At 42.3% G+C, this 23,901-nt stretch overlaps 1 protein-coding gene across 5 annotated transcripts in view; it reads right to left on the reverse strand.

Moving 5' to 3' along the window:
* LOC134625951 (RNA binding protein fox-1 homolog 2-like) overlaps positions 1–23,901 on the reverse strand; it is a 51,106-nt gene that overhangs the window by 9,232 nt on the left and 17,973 nt on the right. For all 5 annotated transcript variants that reach the window (XM_063471363.1, XM_063471362.1, XM_063471361.1 and 2 more), the window contains 8 exons: positions 16,021–16,224; positions 13,801–13,974; positions 13,350–13,403; positions 13,008–13,100; positions 2,782–2,869; positions 1,664–1,720; positions 1,194–1,344; positions 30–72 (listed from right to left, as the gene is read on the reverse strand). In XM_063471363.1, the coding sequence (XP_063327433.1) occupies positions 30–72; positions 1,194–1,344; positions 1,664–1,720; positions 2,782–2,869; positions 13,008–13,100; positions 13,350–13,403; positions 13,801–13,974; positions 16,021–16,224 (864 nt within the window). The remainder of the gene's footprint in view (positions 1–29; positions 73–1,193; positions 1,345–1,663; positions 1,721–2,781; positions 2,870–13,007; positions 13,101–13,349; positions 13,404–13,800; positions 13,975–16,020; positions 16,225–23,901) is intronic.

Below are 23,901 nucleotides of genomic sequence, written 5' to 3' on the forward strand. Positions count from 1 at the left end.
GTGTGTCGGTTGGAGGTGAATTTACTTACATATAAGTCTGCGGCTCCGTAAAACCCATCCTGATACACCACGCTGAGAGGAGGAGGAGGAGAACATGGGAGGGGGAGAGAGAGAGAGAGGGGACAGAGCGGAAGAAGAGCGGGAAGTGGAGGGTGCAGTGCGAACAGAGTGGTGCACGGTCCCAGAAACCCAGGGTGGATGGAGGTCACAACACAGCAAAATAGAGAAAAAGAGGGACCAGGTAGAGAGAGGGAGAAAAAGGAAGAAAGAGGGAGAGAGAGAGAGAGAGAGAAAAGTAGTTATTTCACACCCATGCAGCATGCAGAGGAAATACAAGTTCCATTTAAGCTCCACAACTGCATCTCAAAAACATTAAACAATACACTCGTGGGACTAATACATAAAGGTTATTGAACTGAAATGAGACCATAAACGGCTATTGCTCCCCAGCTAGTAGAAAATCTGGCCAATAAAGGCCACTTTGAATAGATTGTTTTATGAGGAAATGATGTCTGGGAGGTGTAGTTTTCAGTGGAGCACGTATGGAGAAGGTATTTCCTGCATCCCCACCCACCCCACGCACAATTTCATCTCGTTTCGCTTTATTTAAATGTCATGTACAGACAAGCCACCGGTCAATTTGGCTTTTGAACTGAATACGATCGCAGTCGCAACCCCCATTAGCCAATCATCGCAGCACAGCAACAACATGCACAGTGCACACACACCGAGGGAACAAAAAATGCAAAAACAAATCATGGTAAACGTGAATAATCTAAAGCAAATCTGTGCACAAGGTGACTGCTGCTGTATAATGTCTGCATGTGGTCCGTGTGTGTTTATGCAAATCTGCTGACGGTAGGATCTATGTGTTTATTCAAATGAAGCTTTAATGGTGCAATCCCATCAGTGTGTCACACTCCACTGAATAGCTTGTAAACGGACTGACAATGTGCCAGTTGGACTGCTGAAGAGAGTGAAGTGTGAATAATGTTTGAGCATGAGGAGTGAATGAGCACAGCTGCGTTAAGCAGAGACCTGGTCAAACAGAATTTGGAAAATGACTCATGAGGTGATGCTCGGTGGATTTACTGAAGCACTAAACAAAACAGATCCAGATTTTTTTTTTCCTATATCCAGAATGAGCTTCAACACCAACAGCTCTTGTTTATAAAGAGGCAGGTTATCCTCACCCAGGATAGGCAGGGATGGCAGGCTGCGGCACAGCGGCCCGCACAGCACTGTAGACGGGCCGGCCTCGGCCCCGGAGGTGGGCACCGCGAAATGCCGCTGCCGCTGTTGTGGCTGCTGCTGCTGCTGCTGTAGGGTAGGGAAACCCTGGAACTGTAGGCGAGGAAGCAGATAAGGAGGGGTGACAGGAGAGGATTAAAGGAGGAAAGATGACAACCCAGGTAGGAAATGGGATGACAGTATATAAAATAAGGTGACACTCGGAATAAATTGAAAGAAAGGCAGAGGAACATTCCAACTACAACACAGAGGACTGTATCAATAAAACTGTCAGTGAGGAAGAATGCTGGGTGAGCAGTGCATTAATACAGATTAACGATCACAGTGTGACTAAAATGTAAAGTAGGGCTGTCACTCTACAGCCAGACAGACCATTTTTAGTGTGGCTTGAAGAGACAGAGATGGGCCTTACCTGCGTAGATCTCTGGTCCATACATAGCTCCCACCACAGGACTCAACTTCCACCCTGCTAATAGTCACACAGAGAAGGGAAAGGGCAAATGATAAACAGGGGCCGTCTTTAAAGTGTTAATGCCTGTCGCATGTAAAGTGCTACCCCTCAGCATTCTTGTAGAAGCACTTATGGTATGATAACAGTACCCCATCTGTTTTTACAGTAAAAATGGGTTATCCAGTATATTACATATGGTGTACTGTGGATATGTTCTGATATTCACTTTTACTGCTGTCATCAGTTGCTTGCTATAAAGATCAGTTGCTGGTAAATCTAGGAGAAGAAGCTGCTATTCAAACCTCCTGTTTGCAACGGGCAACCAATCAAAACATAAAGAATACAATTCTTGTGTGTTATTCATTTTTTTGGATGAACTGACCGACTGCACCAGGACCCATTATAAAATAGATTTTGATTATTAAAGCTTCTTTTGTGAACTGTGAATGACGCAGAGCTAAGAGTGTTTTCACACCTGCAGTTTGTTTAGTTTGGTCTGAATCAGTTAATGAGTTGGTAAGTTTGTAGCTTTTTACTTTAGTTTGGTTTCTTTTAAAAAAATGCATCACTACAAACCACGTTCAGTCAGATTATCAGGTGTGTCTGAGGCAGGAGCAACAAAAGTAAACGTGGGGAATATAGATTCATTTTACAGCTTGTTGCTAGCTCGCGCTGACCGTTTGTACACTCTGTGCATTTATGGTAGCTGCTGCATCCCAGAATGCAAAGCATACCTCGCTATCACTCAAACTTGCAGGTTGTTGGTTCAGCTCGCTTTCACACTGTAAACAAACCATACAGACCACCACCTCTGATGCGTCTCGGTGCAGTTGTTTTGGTCTACACCCGAGTGCCAGTTTGTTCGCATCTGCTCAAACGACCCCGCAACAAGTAAGAAAACTGTGCCAGAGTCCGATTCAAACGGACTAAAAACCACAGTGTGAACAAGAATAAGAACGCAGAGCTGGAAATGAACTTAATGGACTGCGAAGCTATAAACTATTCTCCGCATGTACCTATACTGTTTGTATTTTTAGACAGGCTTGGGTTCATTGTTTGTGCACATCAGTGTGTGTTACCATAGGGTAGTGTGCTGAGAGCTTCTCCATTAGGATAAGGGCTGACCATCTTCTTGTTAGTCATCACTCTGGCGGTGGCGTTATTCACCTGGGGGATGGAGGAGCCAACAGTCAGAGGCACAGACACAACAGCTCAGCAGAGGAAAGTAAAGTAGCACATAGTCTCAAATGTAAATCTCAAGGCCAGGGCTGATATGCGTGGTGTTTTGTACAGTAGATTGAAAAAGCCTGCTGCTGTGATGAGGTATTATAATAGTCTCTGCTCATCGTGTGGCTGACTTTGTTATTAAAAAGGAAATAGCGTTGTCATTTGGGATTATGGTTAAGCAATTATTTGTGCCAACATTGTAGCTTATCTTCTTCCCCCAATCAACATTTCCTAGACTGCTACATTTCTTTATTATAATAATTATCATCAAAACGCACCCTTGAAGGCCAAACAACATTTCAGTTTTCTTCTGCTGGCATCACATGTTAAATATCGTGCACACTATAGAGAAATCTGCCTCTGCAGAATAATGAAACACAACATCACAGGCTGGAAAATAAAAGTGAGTGGTGCTGCATTTCATCAGCGACGAGGCTGCTAACTCTTGTTTATGTAGCACGTGTATGTCTGTGTGTATAACTGGATGGAGATTGTTAGGGGACTTTTTAGTCATCATGCAATAAAAAGCAGGTTGCCCAGTAGAGATTTAGTGATTCGCTATGGACAGATACAAGGAGTGCCACTGGTGACACTGGTTGTATTGTTGATGTGCGCATAAACAGGGGTGGGGATACAGCAAAGGAAACTGAGCTGTACTTATTTTTTGGCAAGTACTGTGGCTTTTTCTTCTTCTTCTTCTTTTTTTTTTTTAAAGGGGCGTGCGTGTTCTGTGCATGCTCGCTGACATTTCAGACTAATGCTCCGGCCTTTCAATCCAAGACGGCTGATAATCTCCTCTCTGAGCTTCAAAGGCTTCTACTCCGGTCCCTTGATCTATCCTCATCTTCCTTTGATGGGCTTTAAGAGAGGGAGATTGTAGCTCTCTGTAATAACCCATACTGTCCAAGTGTGCTGTTGAAGTTGCACATTTGACTGTGTGGCAAGCTAAAGATTAATGACCTTTTGCCTAGCGAAGAGCCTCTGCTTGTGTGTGTGAGGGAGAGAGAGCGAGAGAGCTTGAGGAATGAGAGTGCTTGTGTGCGCATGCACGCTTCACTCCAATTTATAAGACCATTAAGGCTGCCTTTCGCATCGCCCCTCTCAGTGAGTCATGTTCTTTATCTGCAGAGCTTCATTCAAATGGAAATGAGGTTTACCTCATTTTTCCCTCATTGCAAATGACAAGGTCAGTGGCAAATGATTCAATTAGCCAGGCCCGGCTACCTCTCTGACACAACTGTGTGCTGGTGTCTGAGTGGAAACATTCTGAAATCTCAGTTTAGTCAATGAATCAAATTTATGCAAACGTTTGTGTTACAAGAGGGAAAATTTCCCAGAGGCTTTAAGCTTGAAGGTAACACTACACTTAAGGCGATTACACAGCGAGCGCACTGCAAAAAAAGCGACAAAACTTTTTACTATATGTGTATTCAGTATCAGTGTGCTTTTTGAGCTACAGTGCACTTTTTGCCAAATACAGTGATCTGATTGGTCACTGTTAGCAAAATGCTTCAAATTCATCCAGTGAAATCACGCAGTCGGTGTGAACGTCTCAATTATGAATAGACGAGTCTAAAAGATATCTAGCACACAATATATTTGGATGGATATGCTGTGTGCAAAGGCCTTTACCCTGTAGCAACGGAACATTTAAGCTACTCTAATAATCTATTTGTTTACTGAGGTTTTGCAAGAAATGTGACCTCTAACCATGTGACGTTAACTTGTCCGCCATTTTGGATGTGTGACAATCACGGTGGCAGTGTAGGATCAGGCCAATAAGGCCTAGAGTTAGATCCACAACCATCTCACAGCCACAGCTCACAGAAGACAAATGAGCATTTCCCAGTTCAAAAAGTTGCACCTTTTGAAACATGTTTGTTGCTGCATGAAGGCAAAAACTTTGCCATTTCCGATTAGCACTTTTTCAAGTTTAACTACCACGTAGCTGGTGGTTAGCCTGATTTGCAGACAACCATGAAAACCTGCCGAGAAATGCGTCAATCTCCTAGCAACCACAAGGAGGTGTTTGCATCTGAAACCCCCAGTAAGCACAGCCAAATCAGTCGGGGAATACATGTTTCCTTAGCAAATACTGGTTGTATCACATCCAAAAGGGCGGACAAATCTTCGTTTTTCCAATATGTGCATGACATTGCATGAGAAATCTAAATATATAGTTATTTTGTGTGTGTGTTTGTGTGGTTTGTGTCATGCGCAATTAATGAAACTGGGTAAACGATCGGCAGAAACACATGCAAATCAGCAGAGACCAATACGAAGGCAAATCTTAAGTGTTAATGATTAATCAAACATTCATCCTTTCTCAGCCCACTTTTGCCCTCCCAGTCGGACCCGGACAGTAAAACCAGACAAAAACGAAGTCACATTTCCATATGAAACCAAACTTGTGGGGTTTACGTACCTAAAAAGAAAATAGTTTTAAAAATAAAATTCAAAAGAGAGGGGGAGAAAGAGTGGGGTAAAAAACATTTGTTCGACAAAATTAATAATCATATAACACAGAAATTACACGCAGCCAAATACGGGCGCATCACATGACCAAGAGTGAGTAACAAACTAAAAAAGAAAAGAATGAACAAAATAAAAATAAAAAAAACATTTTAAAAAAAGGAAAATTTCAGCCAATCAGCAAGCGTCGGATGCAGCATAGAGACCAATCAAAACAATCGCAGCACTCCCACACCAAACACGTACGAGACAAGGATGGAGGTTAAGAGTACGGGATGCAAAAGTGAGAAGTAAAGAGACAGAGCCAGTCCATGTACAAAATAAACAGGAGAACGTAAAGATGGAGTGAAGAAAAACGAGAACAAGGGAGAAATTTTTACATGAGCAACACACACACAGAAAAAAAACAAACTAATAACAATTACTCTTTAAAATAAAACATATATATATATACCAAGGTGCATCATTCAAATAAAGCAATCAATTTTGGTGACCATTCTCCTGAAAAATCTCACTGTATGTGGTGGGTTGAGAAACAGAGCACCAAAGGATGGAGGGAGGAGAGTGAGAGAGAGGGAGAGAAGGAGAGAGAGTGAGAGAGAGGAGGAGAGTGAGAGAGCAATCCTCATTCCCAAAAAAGGAGAGAAATAAAATAAACACGAGACACTATGCCAGGCATTAAAACTGTGTGTCACAAACTGAGAGACCAGTACACTACGACTACTACTACAACTACTAACACACAGACAGTCCACTACAAGAAAACCAAACCAAAGGAACAAAAAAGAAAAGTAAAAGAAAAGGCAGCATAATAGAGACCCAAAAAACAGCAAGGTAAACCCCATATCGGTTTAGAGATGCATATGGTCACACAAAACTCGCTGATTCAGTAAGTGATAACAAGCTGGGCGGCTGCATCAGCTTTTCATTCACTCAAACTTGTTGTTGTTAGTTTATTGTAGGCAGTCACTTTAAAATGAGTTGCACCAAATAAACTACTTCTTAGGTTTCATTTAAAATCTAAATAGAATAAAATACTAAATTCACAGCTAAACACTCCCAGGCTTTGCTGTTGTGTAAGAGAACCGACCATTGACTGCATTTAAAAGAGTGAAACCAAGTGCATCTTTCCAGTGGCCAGCAGGGGGCGATGCCTCCGGTCAGAATTTAATATGAGGAAATTAAGCTTACTTAATTATTAAGAAATAATTCACTTATGGTCCTATTTGGCCTTAATGGAAAATCTAACCAGCACTTAATGTATTTAGGCATAGTCACGGTTACCTGCTGGTTCAAACTGAGCATCACAATGAGGTAGAAATGTGATATAAGTGTCTTCAAATGTGGCATGCTTGTTAGTGCCAGGGCAGGCTGAGTATTTCACAAAAACTGCTGATCTACTGGGATTTTACAACCCAAGCATCTCTAGGGTTTATACAGAATGGTGTGCAATGTCCTCAGTTTTTCAGTCTGATCCAGTTGCTGCTGTGGCAATTTTCATCTGATATATAGTTTAACTGCAAAAAACCCTTCCAGCTATCTTGTGTGTGAACTGTTTACATGAAAAACAACATACTGCAAACTTTAAAAGGTATACCACAAACATCTGTGAAGTTCCTGTTGAAAAAGGCTAAAAGGTCTTAATTGGATAGCTTTGTAACAAGTTTTAATGGTGCAACCCATTTTATTCAACTGCTGGACTGGAAATAAGAAACTTTCCAGCCAAACTTGTATGAAAAACTGGTGCAGCTGAGTCTGGATGGTTCCTAATGGCTTTACTTGTACATTAATTGAAGAAAACATCCCAATATATATATGTTTATTGTTCCAATTGTTTTTTAACGTCAAGGCAAAGCCAGTGTGCTAGCCTCGGTATGTACATTTGTGAAATTTTTGCCTTGGCAGTAAACACAGAAAGGGCTCTCCTGGCATAGCGACTGTCTGCAGTATGATATGCCAAGATCCTGCCTCGCCACATGTTCGGCATTAGGCCTCGGCCTGTGTGAGCGGCAAATCATTTTTCAAAACACTGCGTCCAATTGGCAAATATCTGATAAATGTGCTCTCCCCGAAAAGCAGACAGACCGGTGAAATTAAAAAAAAGAAATTTAAAAAAAAGAAACAAACTTGAAAACCAGGGTAGCCTTAAATTGCCCTGCAAGTTCTGCATTCAGTCAAAGCGATCGTAGGCAGCACAGGGAGCAAAGCTTTGTTTCATTTCTGCTGATTTATTTTTTTTTATTAATCAAGAAAATGGATGCTATATGCATTGAGTCCAATGGAGAATTAATAAGATGGGATTGTAGATAGCCGTGTCATTGCAATAAAAGAGGAGGGTGATTACATTCGGTCATTCCCAGTGAGGTGTTAATGACGTGGTGGAGGAGGGAGCGAGGGGGTGGGGGACGGCCATGTGGAGGAAATATTACTGCTAAAAAAGATCAGGTCTGTTGGAAGATGCTGTGTCAGTCTGTTTGTGTGAGTGTGTGTGTGTTTGTGATATTGCAGTGTGCACTGGAAAATGACACAATACCAATAAGGCCTCACACTGCATGGGCCTATCGCATTAAAAGCATCGGTATAGAGAAATGTAAAGATTAATAGTGTTAATGTAACAATAGATAAATACCCATTTGAAGGGTGGGTGGGAAAGGGGATCAATTTTAGTGATAGATGTTTGTACACAACTTACCGTTGCCGTAGAAACAGCGAGTGGTTACCGTGGAGACTGACAACAACACACAGAAGTCGTCAGGGAAACAGAAAAAATATAATAAATAAAGGAACAAATAATCCCAGGAACAAAAGAAACCTAAATGCCCCTCCCCGCCCTCCCCACCAACCACCACCTCTTTTTGCCCCAAACCTGATAGCAGCATAGTTAGAGCTCAGAGCAGAGTACGAGAGAAAGAGGAAGGGAAAGGAGAGAGGATGCTAGCTCTCGATGCTCTCACCATTGTAACAACAAACACGTGGCAGCAAGGTGTTCGGTGCTCTAGAGAATATGGTCCAGAAGAATGGAGGTAACTGGGGAGGGGGACCTTAGCCACAAAATAACTAAGGAGCAAATGGAACACCTCCAAGGAAAAGAAAAGAAGACACCAAATAACACCACCCTCCATCGTTAGAGCAGAATAGCAAAAGTCAGTTTATCGCTGCCTGGGTCTATTTCAGTCAAAAGGGCAAGCAGGGACATTTTTGGATAGAAATGGACTGATTCTTGTGTGGCAAAGTTACGCCACAGAAGGAAGAAATGTGTGTTTGGACACTGAGTGACTATAATTTCCACTTTTATCCAGTCACCACAAAAGAGCACACTGAAGGCCAGTCAAACAAGAAAAACTAGATGGATGATAAAATAAAATAAGGCAAAAAACAAAGAAAACCGACCAAACATCGTTTCGTCTATTCCAAACTAATCAATACGAAATGACAGAAAGACAAACGTGACTGGCGAAAAGAGAATGAAGGGATATTGAAGAGAAAGAACAGAGCAGACACACAGCGACAGATCAAGGGTTGAAAAGGGCAAAGTGCAAACTCTCTTTCCCCGTTTCTTTCAACCGCTTTCTTCGTAAACACACACGGAAACGCTCACATTTCATTCATTAATCTTGGCCGTGGTGACTCATGCAGTAACAGAAAGCTCAAATAACAGATCAAATACTGTGTGTGTGTGTCTGTGTGTGTGTGTGTGGGTGGGTACGTGCGGGGTGGGGGGCCGTGGTCATCTATGACAGGTGAGCCTTCGAATCAGACCGTGGCTGATCCTGTAACTCGCATTCGAGTTCATTCAAATGAAATTCTCACGGGGAAATGACTGATTGAAGGCCCAACTGTGCCTGTTAGAGGAGCGTGTGGCAGCAGCACCGTTTGGTGAGAATATGCGTTGTCAGGCATGCAGAAACACAGACACAACTGCTTCTCGTCCCTTTTCACCCGCACACATCCATGCAGCGATGACGACAGTCCTCGGGCTCACTTGCACCCCCGACTCAAGTCCCTACTTTGCATGCAAAGCTGCACCGTTCGTGGCACAGAGAGACACACACGTGTCAGCCATTCTGTGCTCTTGTGTTATATCTGACTAAAACTCTGCGCCGCGGAGGAGCCTTCACTTCCCATAACACTCCAGCAACACAGATCGATCGCAAACGCACAATTCTAGAGCGAGCGTTAGTGAATGGGAGTTTGCAGGGTCCAACATGGTCTCTGTCTCAATACCATTTCTTCTATGGATGTGTGAGGACCTGTAAGATATGATACTTGCAACAACTTAATTTTGTGTGTGCGATCAAAGTGTGCTTCGATCATGATTATTAGGATCTATCAAAAAGTTAATAGCCTAGCATCATACGTCTTCACCTTCAGACGGTCCCGTATAAATAAACAAAGAAGGAAACATTAAAACTTAGCTCCCTGAGCAAAAGAAAATTGCTCTGTGTGACCAGCAGCTGTTATTCACACAGAGCAGAATCCAATCATCAGCCAGAAGCACATTTAGGACAGCTGCATTGTTTCAAAATGTGCGAGGCGCACACCAGATGTGTACACCAGACTAAAAATAAAGTGGACCCATTATGTTCATTCCAAGCTCTACCAGAGTGGCTGTGTGATTTACATTAAAAAATATATTTTTATTTTATTTTATTATTTTTATTCCAGCCCTATCCTTATTCATCCTATCCCTGTAAGCTGACTTTCATCTGATTGGCTGCCCCTCTCAAACAGCAGTGGTCTGCTTGAGATGACCATATAAGGATATAAGCTCCTGGCTGACAACACACAAATCAAAGACAAATAAAAAAAAACAGTGCGCATTGAGAGGACTTTTATGCATAGGGATGACACTAAACCTTATTATTTGAAATTTTAGCTATGTTTAACATAAGCATCCACCTTTAGAGACAGAAAATAAGAAAAAAAAAATAGGCCCCCTTTAATTTTTCTGTAACTGGAACTGAGACTATGATTGGACCCTAATCAACTCCGCTTACAGCCACTAACTACAAGTAGAATAAATCTGTGATAGCACGTACAACATGTGACTAAAATGTAGATGAAACAACACGTTAATGACAGCCAAAATGGTACAGTCAGACAGATGCTTGGCGTGTGGACTGCTTTATGTCAGGGCATACACACAATCAGAAAGACAGCCATGGATAGATGAAGATGTGCATGTTTGAAAGTGTGTACAAGATCCACATTGTCACAACTATATATAGGCCTATAGCACTCAATGGTCTATATATAGAGTAAATGGTGATGAGATGGGAAGAAGCAGGTATAGACAAAGAGAACTGTAGTTGGGCCACTTACATGGATACATTGGAAGCATACAGGAAACTGACTTCTTCAAAGCGCAGAGTTTTATTCCAGACAAAGAGAAGTACAGTGTAACTTTAAGTACAACAACTCTGTTTCTACTCTCTTTCATTTAATCCACATACATGCACACTATGGGGAGCTAGTAGGAAAACAAAAAAGAAATAAAATAAGACTACCCAATTCCACTTGCATGCACCAAGAATAAAAACAAGCCAGCACTCGAATACAGTACAGCATTCCTTTATCAATCATTGAGTCAAAAATCAGTCTAAGAATTCAGCTATCAAGCCTTTTTCCCCCAGTAAGTGAAACAAGCTATAAGCACTCAGGTGTAACTCAGTTCATGCCAACCGAACAAGTAAATTAACAGCCCGTCACCAAAACTAATTCAACAAAATAGCCATACATAATAAACATGCAAGAATAAACATCCAGCTGTCAGCAGTACTGCCTCAGCGAGGCTCCAAATTTCCAGATTAAAATATAAATCATGCACAACTAAATCTACATCAGCTAAACCCAGGCCACTGGATAGCAGTAAACTCTAGTCACACACGTAATAGTGAAATATTTATGTCTAAACAGTCGCACAGGCCTATATTTCAGAGTTTCTGAATTATAAAAGAAACGTGAGATTTCACTGTTGCTCTTTTACCATATTTGTCTCTGAAAACAAACTTCAACAAACTCTGAAATCATACGACCGGTTGAAGCGTGAGTTACTGCAGCGACATCTGCGAGAAAGGAGAACTGCCAGAGAGCATTGCCTGAAATAGAAATGTCCGGCCATTTCTCCTTGGCTGGAAGAATGTATAAACACAAATCCACTGTTTGTCCTGCGCCAGCCTTTTGTCTCTTCAAGCCCATGCACCATAAACAGACAGAAAGAGAGAGGCTGCTCTACAGACTCCTGCTGCTGACCCACCATGCGGCTGATACGTGACTCACTACGAGGCCATCGCTGCTACTGGAGTTCAACAAAACACATGCAAAGTGACGACTGAAAACAAAGATGTCTTGCTGTTTGACAAAAGGGACTTACATCATGCAAAAATCTGGGAAGAGTCACAGAATCAGGTTAAAGCGATGCCAGGAATGGCACAGGTTGTTGATATACAAAAGGAAAAACTGATGCATGGTAAACTGGCTCCATCAGTATCCATTCAGCTTGCTGACTGACTGAAGGTGGAGGTGGCGGAGGGGAATATAATGTTGTACCAGTGGATGCAGGTGGCTGTTTCTCATTCTCCACCACACTGCAGCAGAACTGAGAGTACATAACTAAAAAGGTTCCAGCCTCATCCATCATGCAGGAACTGCCTTGCACACACCCACACACAGACAGACACACACACACATACACGCATACTCGTCACAAGGAAATCACCACAGTAAGCCCATGCACAAATCCTGGCTTACGATGGCACAAGTCAAGTGATCCAATATGGATAACTGGCTGATTGAAACCCCAATTAAAATAAAGAGGGAAGGAGAAAAAAAAGAAAAAGAAAAACTCAATTCAAAAACTAAGCACATGCTTCAGGTAAAACATGGGAAAGAATATGTCACACAAAAAACACACAACCTCAAACCACAAAAACCAAAAAATAAATAAAATCAAGTGTACATTTCATCAGAAAGAACCCAGACTTCCATAAAGTGAGCATGCGTCAGTGTTGCTGTGATTCCCAGCATGCTGCTGTTGCATCAGGAGCCAAAAGCTGTCACAACCACTTAGCCACAGCACCGGGAGAGGGGAACACAGAAGGATTTCTCTATGCTGGGGGAGAAAAATAAGAGCATCTGACAGCAATCTGCCATGCATCGTCCTTTCACTGCGTTCCACTTGTGCCCTCCGGTGCAAAATACACAAATCTCATTCCAATTGTTGCACGAAAAGTTGTAACGTTAGCGTGGCTGCAAGATGTGCATCAGTTGAGGGGGGCAGATAAAAAGACAACAGGTTAATATACGGAGGGCAGGGGGGGAAACACTTCAGAGGAAAAGTACCCAGCATGCCTTAGTGTAGTGTTCTTGCACCCCTAATCATTCCCACCACAAAAACAAAACATCAAAATAATAAATCAAGTCTTTTGGGTTTTAAAAACAAGAAACATATTGCAGAGGACCGGTGTGGGATACTGGGCTGCATCAGAGCATATCACTAAAGGGAGGATGGGAGCTAGCTAGCACGTCAGTGATCAAGCAGAATTATGGTGGGAGTAGAGAGAGGAGACAAGAAAAGAAGGAAGAGAAAGAGAGAGAGGAAAATTACCTCAATCTTACGACCTTCCACCAGTGTGCCGTGGAGCTTTTCCCTGGCTTTCTCTGCGTCTGCGCTGTTCTCAAATGTCACAAAGCCAAAACCCTGTGGTACGCAGCAGAGGTTAGAGAGGTTGATGGTGAGTGAGGGGCATGTCAGAAGGGATTGCCGACCGGTAGAGGACAATTTGCGGGACGCATTCTGACACTGTTAAACAGATGACTTTAGTTCTGGAACAGCGATTTCTCACGCGGACTGCTAATACCACATGACAAATAGTCACAGTTACACAGGAAATCATTCAGCAGTAAGCCAGTCACAGCATCGAGTATCGGATGCTTGATGCGCACTTACCTTTGAACCCCTCTCATTGAAAATAATCTCAACATCCAGGATCTTCCCAAATTGCTGCGAAGAAATTTGAGGAAAGAAATATTAGCCAACAAACTTACATCAATAAGGGATCTCACGATTCTGTGCTTAATTAATAAAAGTCATTCAGGGCCATGTAAAGCTATTTGAATTAAAGCTACTTTACACTAGGGGTCACTGTTACACAAAAGACAACATTTGCATTTTAATGTGCATTTCTTTGCGTTGAACTCTGCTCCATTTCTTGCCTCCTACTTTGACACTCATACAAACATGATGACACAGATAAGAGAACACCCATCAGTCTCCTTTCTTTATGACCGTTTCACTCTTTTGTCCTTTGCTCTGAGGCAGCCCCTTATATGGAGGACGCAGGGTGTCTAGACTGATTTATTTATCCCCGCCTTAAAAATGAGGCTCCAACAGTTCTTACCCCGAACATCTGCCTGAGGTCTGGGTCCCGGAAGCGGAAGGGGATGTTTGAGACATGGAGGCGTTTGGGGGTCCCTTTGGCCTCTGTCGAGTCTCCTGCTGAGCCTCCCGCTCCTGTGCCTCCTGCGCCACACTGTACACCCGCCTCACCCTGAGACGTCTCCTCTGTCTTTACCTGTTTGTGGGAAGAAGAGGAGGGCGAGACAGATGGAGTCAAGTTATAGCGCTGTATAGATAGCAGGAGAAGAAGAAACAATGGAGAATAAACCAAAATGGAAAAAAAGACAAGCAATTTATTTTTATTTTATTTAAATGCCTGTTGCCTCAACTCCTCTCTCCTTTCCTCTTCAGTACAGCAAGTCAAAGAACTCAAAAGTTACAAAAAATAAAATAAAATAAAAACACGACACTACGTATCTGGTCAAGCTGTGGTAACCAGAAAATACTGCCCTCCTATCCAGGTGTGAGCTGCATGGTGACTTGAGCTTTTTTTTATTTATATAATACTCAATTATTTAACTGTGCAAAAGTGTTTTTAACATATTGGTAAACAAAAAAGAAGACATGAATTGAATAATGAAATAAAGATTCAATGTGAGAGTCTTGATACATTCTTATATTTAGATTAAAATCTACTCATTAGCTCAGCAGTGACATGTTAGACCGCTGTTATTTGATCATCATATCAATAGGTGTACTTAACATTATGTATTTAAAGTTAAATTTAACTGAGAGGTCAAAACGCCAGACATCATCATAAGAAAGCGTGTTCCTCAAAGAGGCAGCGGCTATGTTCAGAGGCACTGATGTGATCAGTGTAAAAAGCTCCTCCTACTTCTAAAAAAAATAATAAGAAGAAACAAAATAACTGATCAAAGTTTCTTAAAATAACATGGACAAAGTCAAATATAGTTAAAATAACAAAGAGTACCCGTTGCATTTTATGCCTGTTTTCTGATAAGATACACGCAAAATCCTTCAAAGTAAAAGCCCGTGGGGATCGTGAGTCCAACTTGACTGGCGGTTTCTCGTTTTGATCAAGCGTTTGGGGGTTTTTTGGCCTCAGCTAGTAACCCAGATGGGAGGGACTAGGAATCAACAATGAAACAAGCTGAGAAATGAGAAGAGGTGCGTCCACACAGTTTTGCCGGCAGCCTCGCTCTTATGCCTGTCTACACAGGATGTGTTCAGGTTTGTTCGTAATTAAATGTTTGTAGAAAGCAGTCACCCAAATTCACATATCCTGCAGTCTATAAGTTCAGACTCAAAGTAAAAGGACAGTTTTTTGCATCTGCATATAAAGCGAAAAAGATTAAAACAGAAATGTCTCAGTTTGATCAGATGAAGATGAGATAAATGCTCATTTCATGCCAGTATCTTTAGGGAGGCAATGTGATCATATTGACTTTTAGTAAATGCAGTGAGACGTTTTTATTTTATTAGATTTGGCTGTTAACATTCAAATGCTGCTAAGCTAATATAAACACAGCATGGGAATTTAGATCCGTAGGTCCTTGCTATTAAAACTAAAATCACCTGATGATGATTTTACTGCTGTTAGAGGAAAGTCAGCTAACTAAAGTGAGCACAAACAAATAAAGGTGTATGACTGTAACAGTGTTGGTAATGAAGTCTGCTGAGGAATGCCAAAAACTGAGCAGGCAGCCACTGTTACCTCAGATTTGAGAGAGTTAATATTATTGTAGCAGCACAGCGTGTCGTGGTTTATGAGATGAATCATTATCAACTTGTAAATTCTGAACACATTTTAATAATTATTAAATCACTGTGTTTTTAATTTTCTATAATAATTAGTCAACAAAACACACCTCTCAGCTTTTCATGTATTCATGTATTTTGAATCTGGGTTTTTTTTGGAGACCTGAAGTATAAATGTGCCCGTCTCTAAAGCACTCTGGGTCAACGTCTGTTGTTTAAATGTGCTTTAGGGTATTAAAAAAATAGACAACATAGAAAAAATAGGTTCAGACATTTTCCATAGTGGATATTTAAGGTATACGGTTTCATTTCCAAAAATGTTGTAATACAGTTCAGTGGACTACACACTGAACTTAGAGGATAGTATCAATCGATCTGATATCAATACCAGTTTTTGGTATAGAAACTATTCATATTTGAATCACTCCGCCCACCTCTACAAGGTATCAAGTATATATATTAAAAAAAAAAACCAGAAGGGAAATGAAATCGTGGTGCTTACATTGCTGTTGTTGTTGTTGGTGGAGGTGGGGGCTCCATTTGCACCAGCCCCTACCTCTGCTGCACCTTGGCCTCCAGCACCAAACATGGCCCCAGGGCCAAACTCTGTTCCCGGTAGACCGTTTTGAGGAGGGGGTGGAGGTGGGAATGCTGTAAAGGGTGGGGCCACCAAACCCTCCTGTCCTCCTGTCGAATCCTGAGAGCCCTGCGGGAGCGGGGGAAGGAAGGGGAGGGGGGGAGACAGAGACAGCTTAACATATATTCTCAGTGAGCTTTTTACAGCGACTGCAGCTCCCTGACGGAGAGAGAATGAGGGGGTTAAAATCCTGCCTATCAAATTTCACTCTCTCTTCCTCTCTCTCTCTCCTTTACCACGCAGTCACTGCTTCATTCCCTGCCTCGCTTTACCTCCATATCTCTGACAGGCATGTGTTTTCAGTCAGCCGACCATGAAATATTTACAGCAAACATCTATTATTAGGGCAGTATGGTGGCGCAGTGGTTAGCACTGCTGCCTCACAGCAACAACGTCCTGTGTTTGACTCCCAACATCTAGCTGCAGCCTTTCTATGTGGACTGTGGGTAGCCCTGCTTCCTTCCACAGTCCCAAGTCATTATTACTGGGGTTAGATTAATCTAGGTGTGAATGTGAGTGCGAATGGTTGTCTCCCCGATAGACTGGTGACCTGCCTCTCGCCCTATGCCAACTGGAATAGCGACCCCGATAAGGAGGGGATCATCTATTATTAAGTCGCAAAATTTGATACAAGGTTTGAGATACAAAGATGCTTCTAGGATGGATCGACAAGTCGGTAGATAAATACTAACAGCGGCATATAAACTGTGACATATTTGCATACACTGCTGCATTGTGTGACTACTTGGGAAGATAAGCTGTACTTCAGATTAGATGTGTGTAAGCAGGAGCTTCACTGCCTACGGCTCTGTATCAGCAGCAGGATCACCTACAGATTCTTTATAGCTGCTGCTGCTGCTCCAGCACGCTCACAAATACACACACACACACATATATATACCTTTATCTTGTGTGTGTTTGGGTGTGTGGTGACTCTGCACTATTGCTTGCTTCAATCATTTCACACACTCAAGGGCATTTACAGCAAAGCCAGAGTAAAAGAAAGGTAGAGGATGGATGGGGAGAAGCAGAATGAGTAGGTAGGCTGAAAGAAAAGATAGATTTATTTAAAAAACAAACAAACAAAAAAAAAGGCCATCAAGTTTGGGGTCAGGGCTGCTTTTTCTCTACCAAGCTAGGCAGGATGACACACCGCATCCAACACCATTAACCACTGGTCTGGTCTCTGCCATGGGCTGTATCTGGGCTGGGTGACGCCTAGAGACACTCTGTCTCCAGACAGCCTTTTTAATTAGGCAGAGTAACTAAGATGCCGCAAAGCAAATGGGCTCTTTCCCTTTCTCTAATCCTATAGCCCGACTGCTTACTGTTCTTCTGCAGTCACAGCCGCAGTGGCTGTAAACAGTCAACCGAGGCTAAAAGGCCCATCTGCAACACAAGCAGCTTCCTGGAGTCTGAGCCCAGCTGATAGTGGAGGAATCAGAGGAGACTGCGTAATCCACAAACAGGCTGGAAAAATCTGGGGAACTCGTCCACTACTGTTCTGACTGCAGGAAATGCATGTTAGGGGAAAAGGAAAAAAGAAAACTGTGTGTTTTGCATCCAACTACGGTCTTTGTCACCTTGTGATAAAGACGGGCCATCAAAAACCTGCTCAAAAAGAGATAACGCGCCATTAAAATTCATTAGCTGGGCCTTAGCCTGGCTATGTTAAATCAAAGCATAAGTGTTCTTGTTAGGGCATGTGAGCTCATAAACGTGCAGTAGCCTGTGTTAAGCCACCAAAGGGTGTGTTCTTCAGGCATATCCCGACCCATGGCTGAGTCACAAAAACACACTCATAGTGCTGGGCAGAAAGGAGGAAGACTGAGTGAAGAAAGGAAAGAGTGACAACATAGCAAGGAGGAAAGGGGAATTAGATCGGGCCTGAAAAAACTGGACTACGTGCATTTATGCAATGCTAACAACTCAAGCTGCCGTAGTCAGCCAAAGACGGTCACACCTACTCGGCAACCAATGAACTGCTTTTGTGATAGGGGGAGTAATTTTTTTTAGTCTACATTACTATAAATACTCATAAAAGCTATTGTTATTTTAAAGGGAATCCCTAACTATTTTTCCATGTTGTTGAGAAAGCAAGCTTCACATCCAGTTTGGGCTGCTGTGGACCTGCTGCTACTAACAGACAGCGGGGCTCGGTGAAGCTGTGGCTGCATGCGAGAGTCCAAACACATTCAAATAAACCAATCCAGATGCGTTTACACTGAAAGCCTTGAGCCTTTCACACAAACATTCGTAGAACAACACTGACAGGTTAGCTGAGTGCTTTTGCATGACAGGTTTTGTTGTTTGCTGAGCTGTGATGTGCAAAAGATTACACTTGACTTTTTGGTCATCTGTTCTCACAAAACACAGCCACACTGACTATTTCCAGCAGTAGCTATGGCGTAGATTTCCGGCTGAAGCATAAATCCACAGTAATGGCAGACCAATATTAATTTGGTTGGATGAGAGCATATCAACCAAACAATGGACCAGCTGACCTCTTCTAATGCCGCCGCCTGCTTGTAGCATAATTAGTCATACGAAAAAAGCATCTTGAAGTATTGTACCATTCATCATCCTGCTGCTGAGGCTTAACAAAACAAACAGAGTGCTTATGACCATGTTTGTGGACTCAGATACCAAATTAAAAGATACAGTTTTTTTTTTAAATGAATTATTGGATAAATAAATGAACTGGACTAATAAACAGGACAAGGAATAATGCTTTCAGTGGATCCAGATCAGACTGGATAAGACTACAGTGTTAGGGTGACACAGGCATTCCCGACCCGCTGACTAAGGAGCAGTGCTGCCCTACATGGCAGCGTCACATATTGAAAAAAGAAGGAGAGGGGGGGGAAAGGAAAAAGAAAACAGTGGAAAAATGAAAGGGGGACTTAGCGGGGAGAGAGGAATTATAGGAAATAATGAGACACTGCATTAGAGTTACGTCTGGTTTCAAGAAAAACTTTCCAAAGGAAGAATTTTGACGCTGTAAGATAAGATTAAACAGGATACGCGTCTTATTAAAGTGTCATGAAAAGCAATCTGAGCAAAGGTGAAAACAGAGTAGCTTCAAGTATCAGCTGAAAAGCTCGCAAGGCCTTTTTAAAATTAAAACCTGATATCGCAAATAAGAACGAAAACCATGACATATTCATCCCAAAACACACAGTGGGCGATTTACTCGAGAGACCTGAGACTGTGTTTTTACATACAGACAGAGGATTCTGGCGGGGGGGTCACCTTGGGTGTTGACACCAGCCACAGAGTCAACACCCAAATTGTGATGATGCTGAAAAATTCATGACAATTTGTCTATTGCAACTATCTACTAAGTTGTCTGGCTGAAGGCAGAAATACTACTCACAGATTCTTCTCCAACTGCAGTCCATCTATTTTTCCTTTCCCTTCAGCTGAAGTCAATGTGCCTGTGTTTATCTCCCCCGTCCACCCACCCTTCCCTCTCTTCCCTCCCTTCATTCTTGCCTGCCACGCTTGATGAAAGCAAGAGGGCCATATTTTTTCGCCTTCTTTCAAACCCACTGGCCCTCTCTCCTCTCCAGTCACTCAAAGCCCCAACTGCACTGATATGTCCATCAAAGCACAGGCCACAGCCCCATCTCCTTATACAGCTGCCTCTATGCAGACGCTGCCTCTCTCTCTTGAATGTGCGCCAGTTGTCATTTAGAGGTACATCCATAGTGCACTGGCTCACATCCAGAGGACACATAGATAGATATCTGGCAACAAAAGTGCCTCAACACAGAACTTTAAGTCGAAGCTCCTGTTCCATATGCTGCAGCTATAACTGTAATCAGAAGCAGCTCGTAGGTTAGACGTAACCACCGACTCCTGTTAAGGCTGTCAGGAGCTTCCGGAGTAATCAACGGCGAATATTTAATGCTTTGGTTGGAGCTCTTGAGTGGGAGAGCAGTGAGTGGGGTGCTGCTGAAGACGATGAAAGCAGGACACGCAACTTTATATCTAATTAAAATGCATTTTCTCTTAAGGACTCTGGTTTTATAACCACAACGTCATCTGACAAAAATGACCACACGCAGTTTTGCTATTTTTACGACTGATTTAAAATTAGACACAGCCTAAAAAAAGTCTTTTATTTTTTATTAATATCACACACTGCACTGCCTCCATTTTGGTAACAAACTACTAGAACATCATTGCACACGTGCAAACGGTTCATTCACAAGTCTGCCTTTTTGCTTTTCTCTTCCAAAAACTGCACAGAGATAACTAACAGAGAGGTGCACCGTGGCAGGAGAGAGTGACCCCATGCTCGATGGCTAGAGTTGTTGCTAAGGAGGAAAAAATAACAAACTCCAAAGAGTTGTCAAGTAGGGAAAAACTAGGTGAGCTAAGTAACTGAGTAACGATCACGGTTGGGGATCAGGGAGATATCAAAGCTGAGGTGGTGTCGATTTCCACTAGTTTAAGATAAAAAATTAACATAAACCAAATCCAAATACCTAACCCGCTGTATGAACTACAGACTAACCCCACGCTGTCTGTCAGTGTCAGCGGCTCCGCAGCTCCGCTGAGATCTGTGACATGCAGCCTGTCGGTTTTTGACAGCTCTGATCAACATCACCATCAGTATCATTACCATAATCACACAGACTTCTCTCAAACACTCGCACTCACTTTGGGCGATGTGTCCTAAAAATAACCAACCAAAATTGTTTTCCTTTAGAAAAACTGCAACAGTCACGCAAACAGAAATGAAATCATTTTAAAAAAATATCGGCAGTGTGTTGTGCAGTAAGTTGGCCTGCGCAAACAATAATGCATCACGTGCAAGACTGTCAGTGTTTTTATGACGGTTGTTGATAAAGAGCAGCAGGAGCACAATCGCTGTGCTGAAGTAAAACCATCTGAATATTTGGTCAATTATGTGAAGGGCGAAAAATGAATCACAATAACTATCATGATAATCAGTTAGTCTTCAATAATAGTAATAACACATTATTAGGTTCATTTATTTAGATGACTGGATTTGATGCTTTAATTGTCAATAATGACAGTGAGTTGATATTAAAGGGTTTAGACTATTGATCAGAAAAAAATATATTTGCAAACCAACTTTTGGCTCGGATGAAATTATAACAGGGATTTCATTTTTTTTAAAAACAAAGCATCAACAGAACTGCAGAATAATTAATGATGAAAGCTATGTTAAAGTCCCACAGCAGCGACTGAGGCTATAATATGATTTTATAATGATTTAATAATATTTTTCCACAAATATTTAATATTATGAGCAATTTCAAGAGCAGTTTAAATTAAAATATAAACCATAAAATTTCATTAAATCTCTCATTGAGATATTCCAGTGAAACCCAGCCATGGAGGCCTCGAGCCAGCGTTGGTCCCAAGCTCAGATAAATTGGGAGGGTTGCATCAGGGCGGGCGTCCAGCTTAAAAATCTGTGCCAGATCAAAAATGCGGATCGTGAAGAATGACCTGCCCGTATCAAATCGGTTGAAGCAGCAAGTCAGTGGAAAATATGCCACTGTTGGGAAAAGACAAAGGATGGAAGAACAGGATGAGATGAAGGCTGATGATTTACTGTGTGGACCCTTAAGAAAGAAGCCAAAAATGAAGAACAACACTGATGTATTTCAGTGAGGAACTTGGATGCCAATTTCAGGTTAATGTGTCCAAATTCGTTGCACAATCTTTAGCTAAAACACTGTCTGCAATCTTTCTACTGCATGATAATTCAGTCCAAACACTTAATCTGCCCATTTCTCAGCCTGACATGTGATCTGCTACATTATGCATTTCACCAATTTCCAAATAATCATAATGATAATATTTCTAGGAAGTATGCTGACTTTTATGTCATTATGGCACTCAGCACATCACTGCACTTAACACTTAAAAAATTAAAGCTTCCCGACTCGTTCATTCCAACCGATTTACAGAGCATTCAGCAGTAAAATCATCTGTTAAACCTCGATCACTGACAATTTGCAAACATTAAAAGGACCAATAAAAATCTAAAAAAATCACATAAGTTCAGAAATCGAAAATCTCAATCTACTCTTGGATGAAAAATGCTACAAGATGGACCATTCGTTCCCTGCTGCCATACCTTTTGCAGAAGATGATGAAATGTAAAAGCCCAGCAGCACTGACTTCCTGCTGCAGTGTAAGCTAGGGTATGGTGTGTGTGCAGACACCCAGTGTTACACTGCTGTTTATCATGCAGGGGAAGGTAACCTAGGAGATACAGTACCGCATACACTTCGGCTTCTTCTGCACAACGACACTTGTGGTGTTCTGTGTGCACGTATTTGCTGTGAGGTAACATGCGGAGTGCTTTCACACCTCAACCCGCATCGCACAGGCCTCGGGCAATGGCATTTAGAGCAGCAGCATTAGTGTCGGACAGCATCACGGTGGCTTTTACAGGCGGTGGGAGAACAGTTAACCCTCAGGTGGAGCAGTTTCACACAGTGCATTAAACCACCAATATGGAGGACTCTGGCTCAGTGTTTATTTTGGTAACATGCACGATGTGTGTCCCTCTGTAAAATTGGGAAATTAGTTTTCTCTGGAAGTTTCTATTTTGAGACTTGCAAAACACAAAGAAACACCCATAATCAAAAAGGATAACAATAATGAATAAAGCTAAGCATGCAGCTACCTAGAATAAACTGTCTGCTGTTGTACTGTGATACTCTCAGCACAAACACACAGGCAGCTGTCTCCCACAGACAAACATGCACACAGAACCCTGAGGATTAAAGACTTGGGTGTGAATCCCCTGCAATTTCCCTGAAGATCTGTCGCTGCATGGCACTAACTGAGTACTCTCTTGCAAACAGAAGACGTTTTAGGACTGGCACATAAGCAGCCGAGTTGGGGGACCATGTGCTGCTGTGACAGAGCCTGCACAGTCACATGATCGTGTCCAGTGTGCAACGCAAAAATGGGCTGCCAATTAAATGCCTCGACTAACACGACGCACGGCCGGGCAATACAGCTGCAAACAAATCATCACCAAATTTAAATTTTGATTCAAGTTTGATCTTTTTCCCCCCATGCGCAATAGACTGAGACATAAACATATTTTTGGGCCTACATGAGCAAAACAGCTGGAGAGCTTGGAAGCTTTTCATCATTTTGCACAGTTTTCAAATGCAGGCTCATACAACTATAGACCAGTCTAGTTTTGACACAGTAAGAACAAAGTCTGCTGCCTAATTCATCTGCTCCTGCTGTTTGTGTTTGTTGACATCAGCCTCATATCTGCAGATACCTGCTGGCTAGCTTGCGTTAGCTGCCCAGCGGGTAGGGAACGAACAGACTGAACAAAGTCTAATCCACACGCTGATCAGTTGACTCTCGTGGCTCGAACCACCATCACCAGATAAGGTGCCCCGCTGGCAAAACAGAATCCGAGAAATGAAGCGTATTTTCCACCAAATGCACCGTCAAGCTAGTCAGATCCAGTCAGTGACAAGTTCTAACTGAAGCTAACTCTTGCCATGGCAAACCTTTAGTATTTCATCAACTGCACTGCGGTCACTAGCTGATGTTTATCCATAGTATGCTATAGAGACATGTCACCCAAAATAGAGAGCAGTGCCATAAATTTTGCAGAAGCCGGTGTGACTGGTGATGTGTCACCTTCAAAGTGCATTCCCAAATGGGACTAAGGCATGCCCCCCCCTGCTCTCACACCCTTCAAGTCATTACCTCAATCCTCCATTT

This window comes from Pelmatolapia mariae, linkage group LG4 (assembly GCF_036321145.2).
Source record: "Pelmatolapia mariae isolate MD_Pm_ZW linkage group LG4, Pm_UMD_F_2, whole genome shotgun sequence".
Lineage (NCBI taxonomy): Eukaryota > Metazoa > Chordata > Actinopteri > Cichliformes > Cichlidae > Pelmatolapia > Pelmatolapia mariae.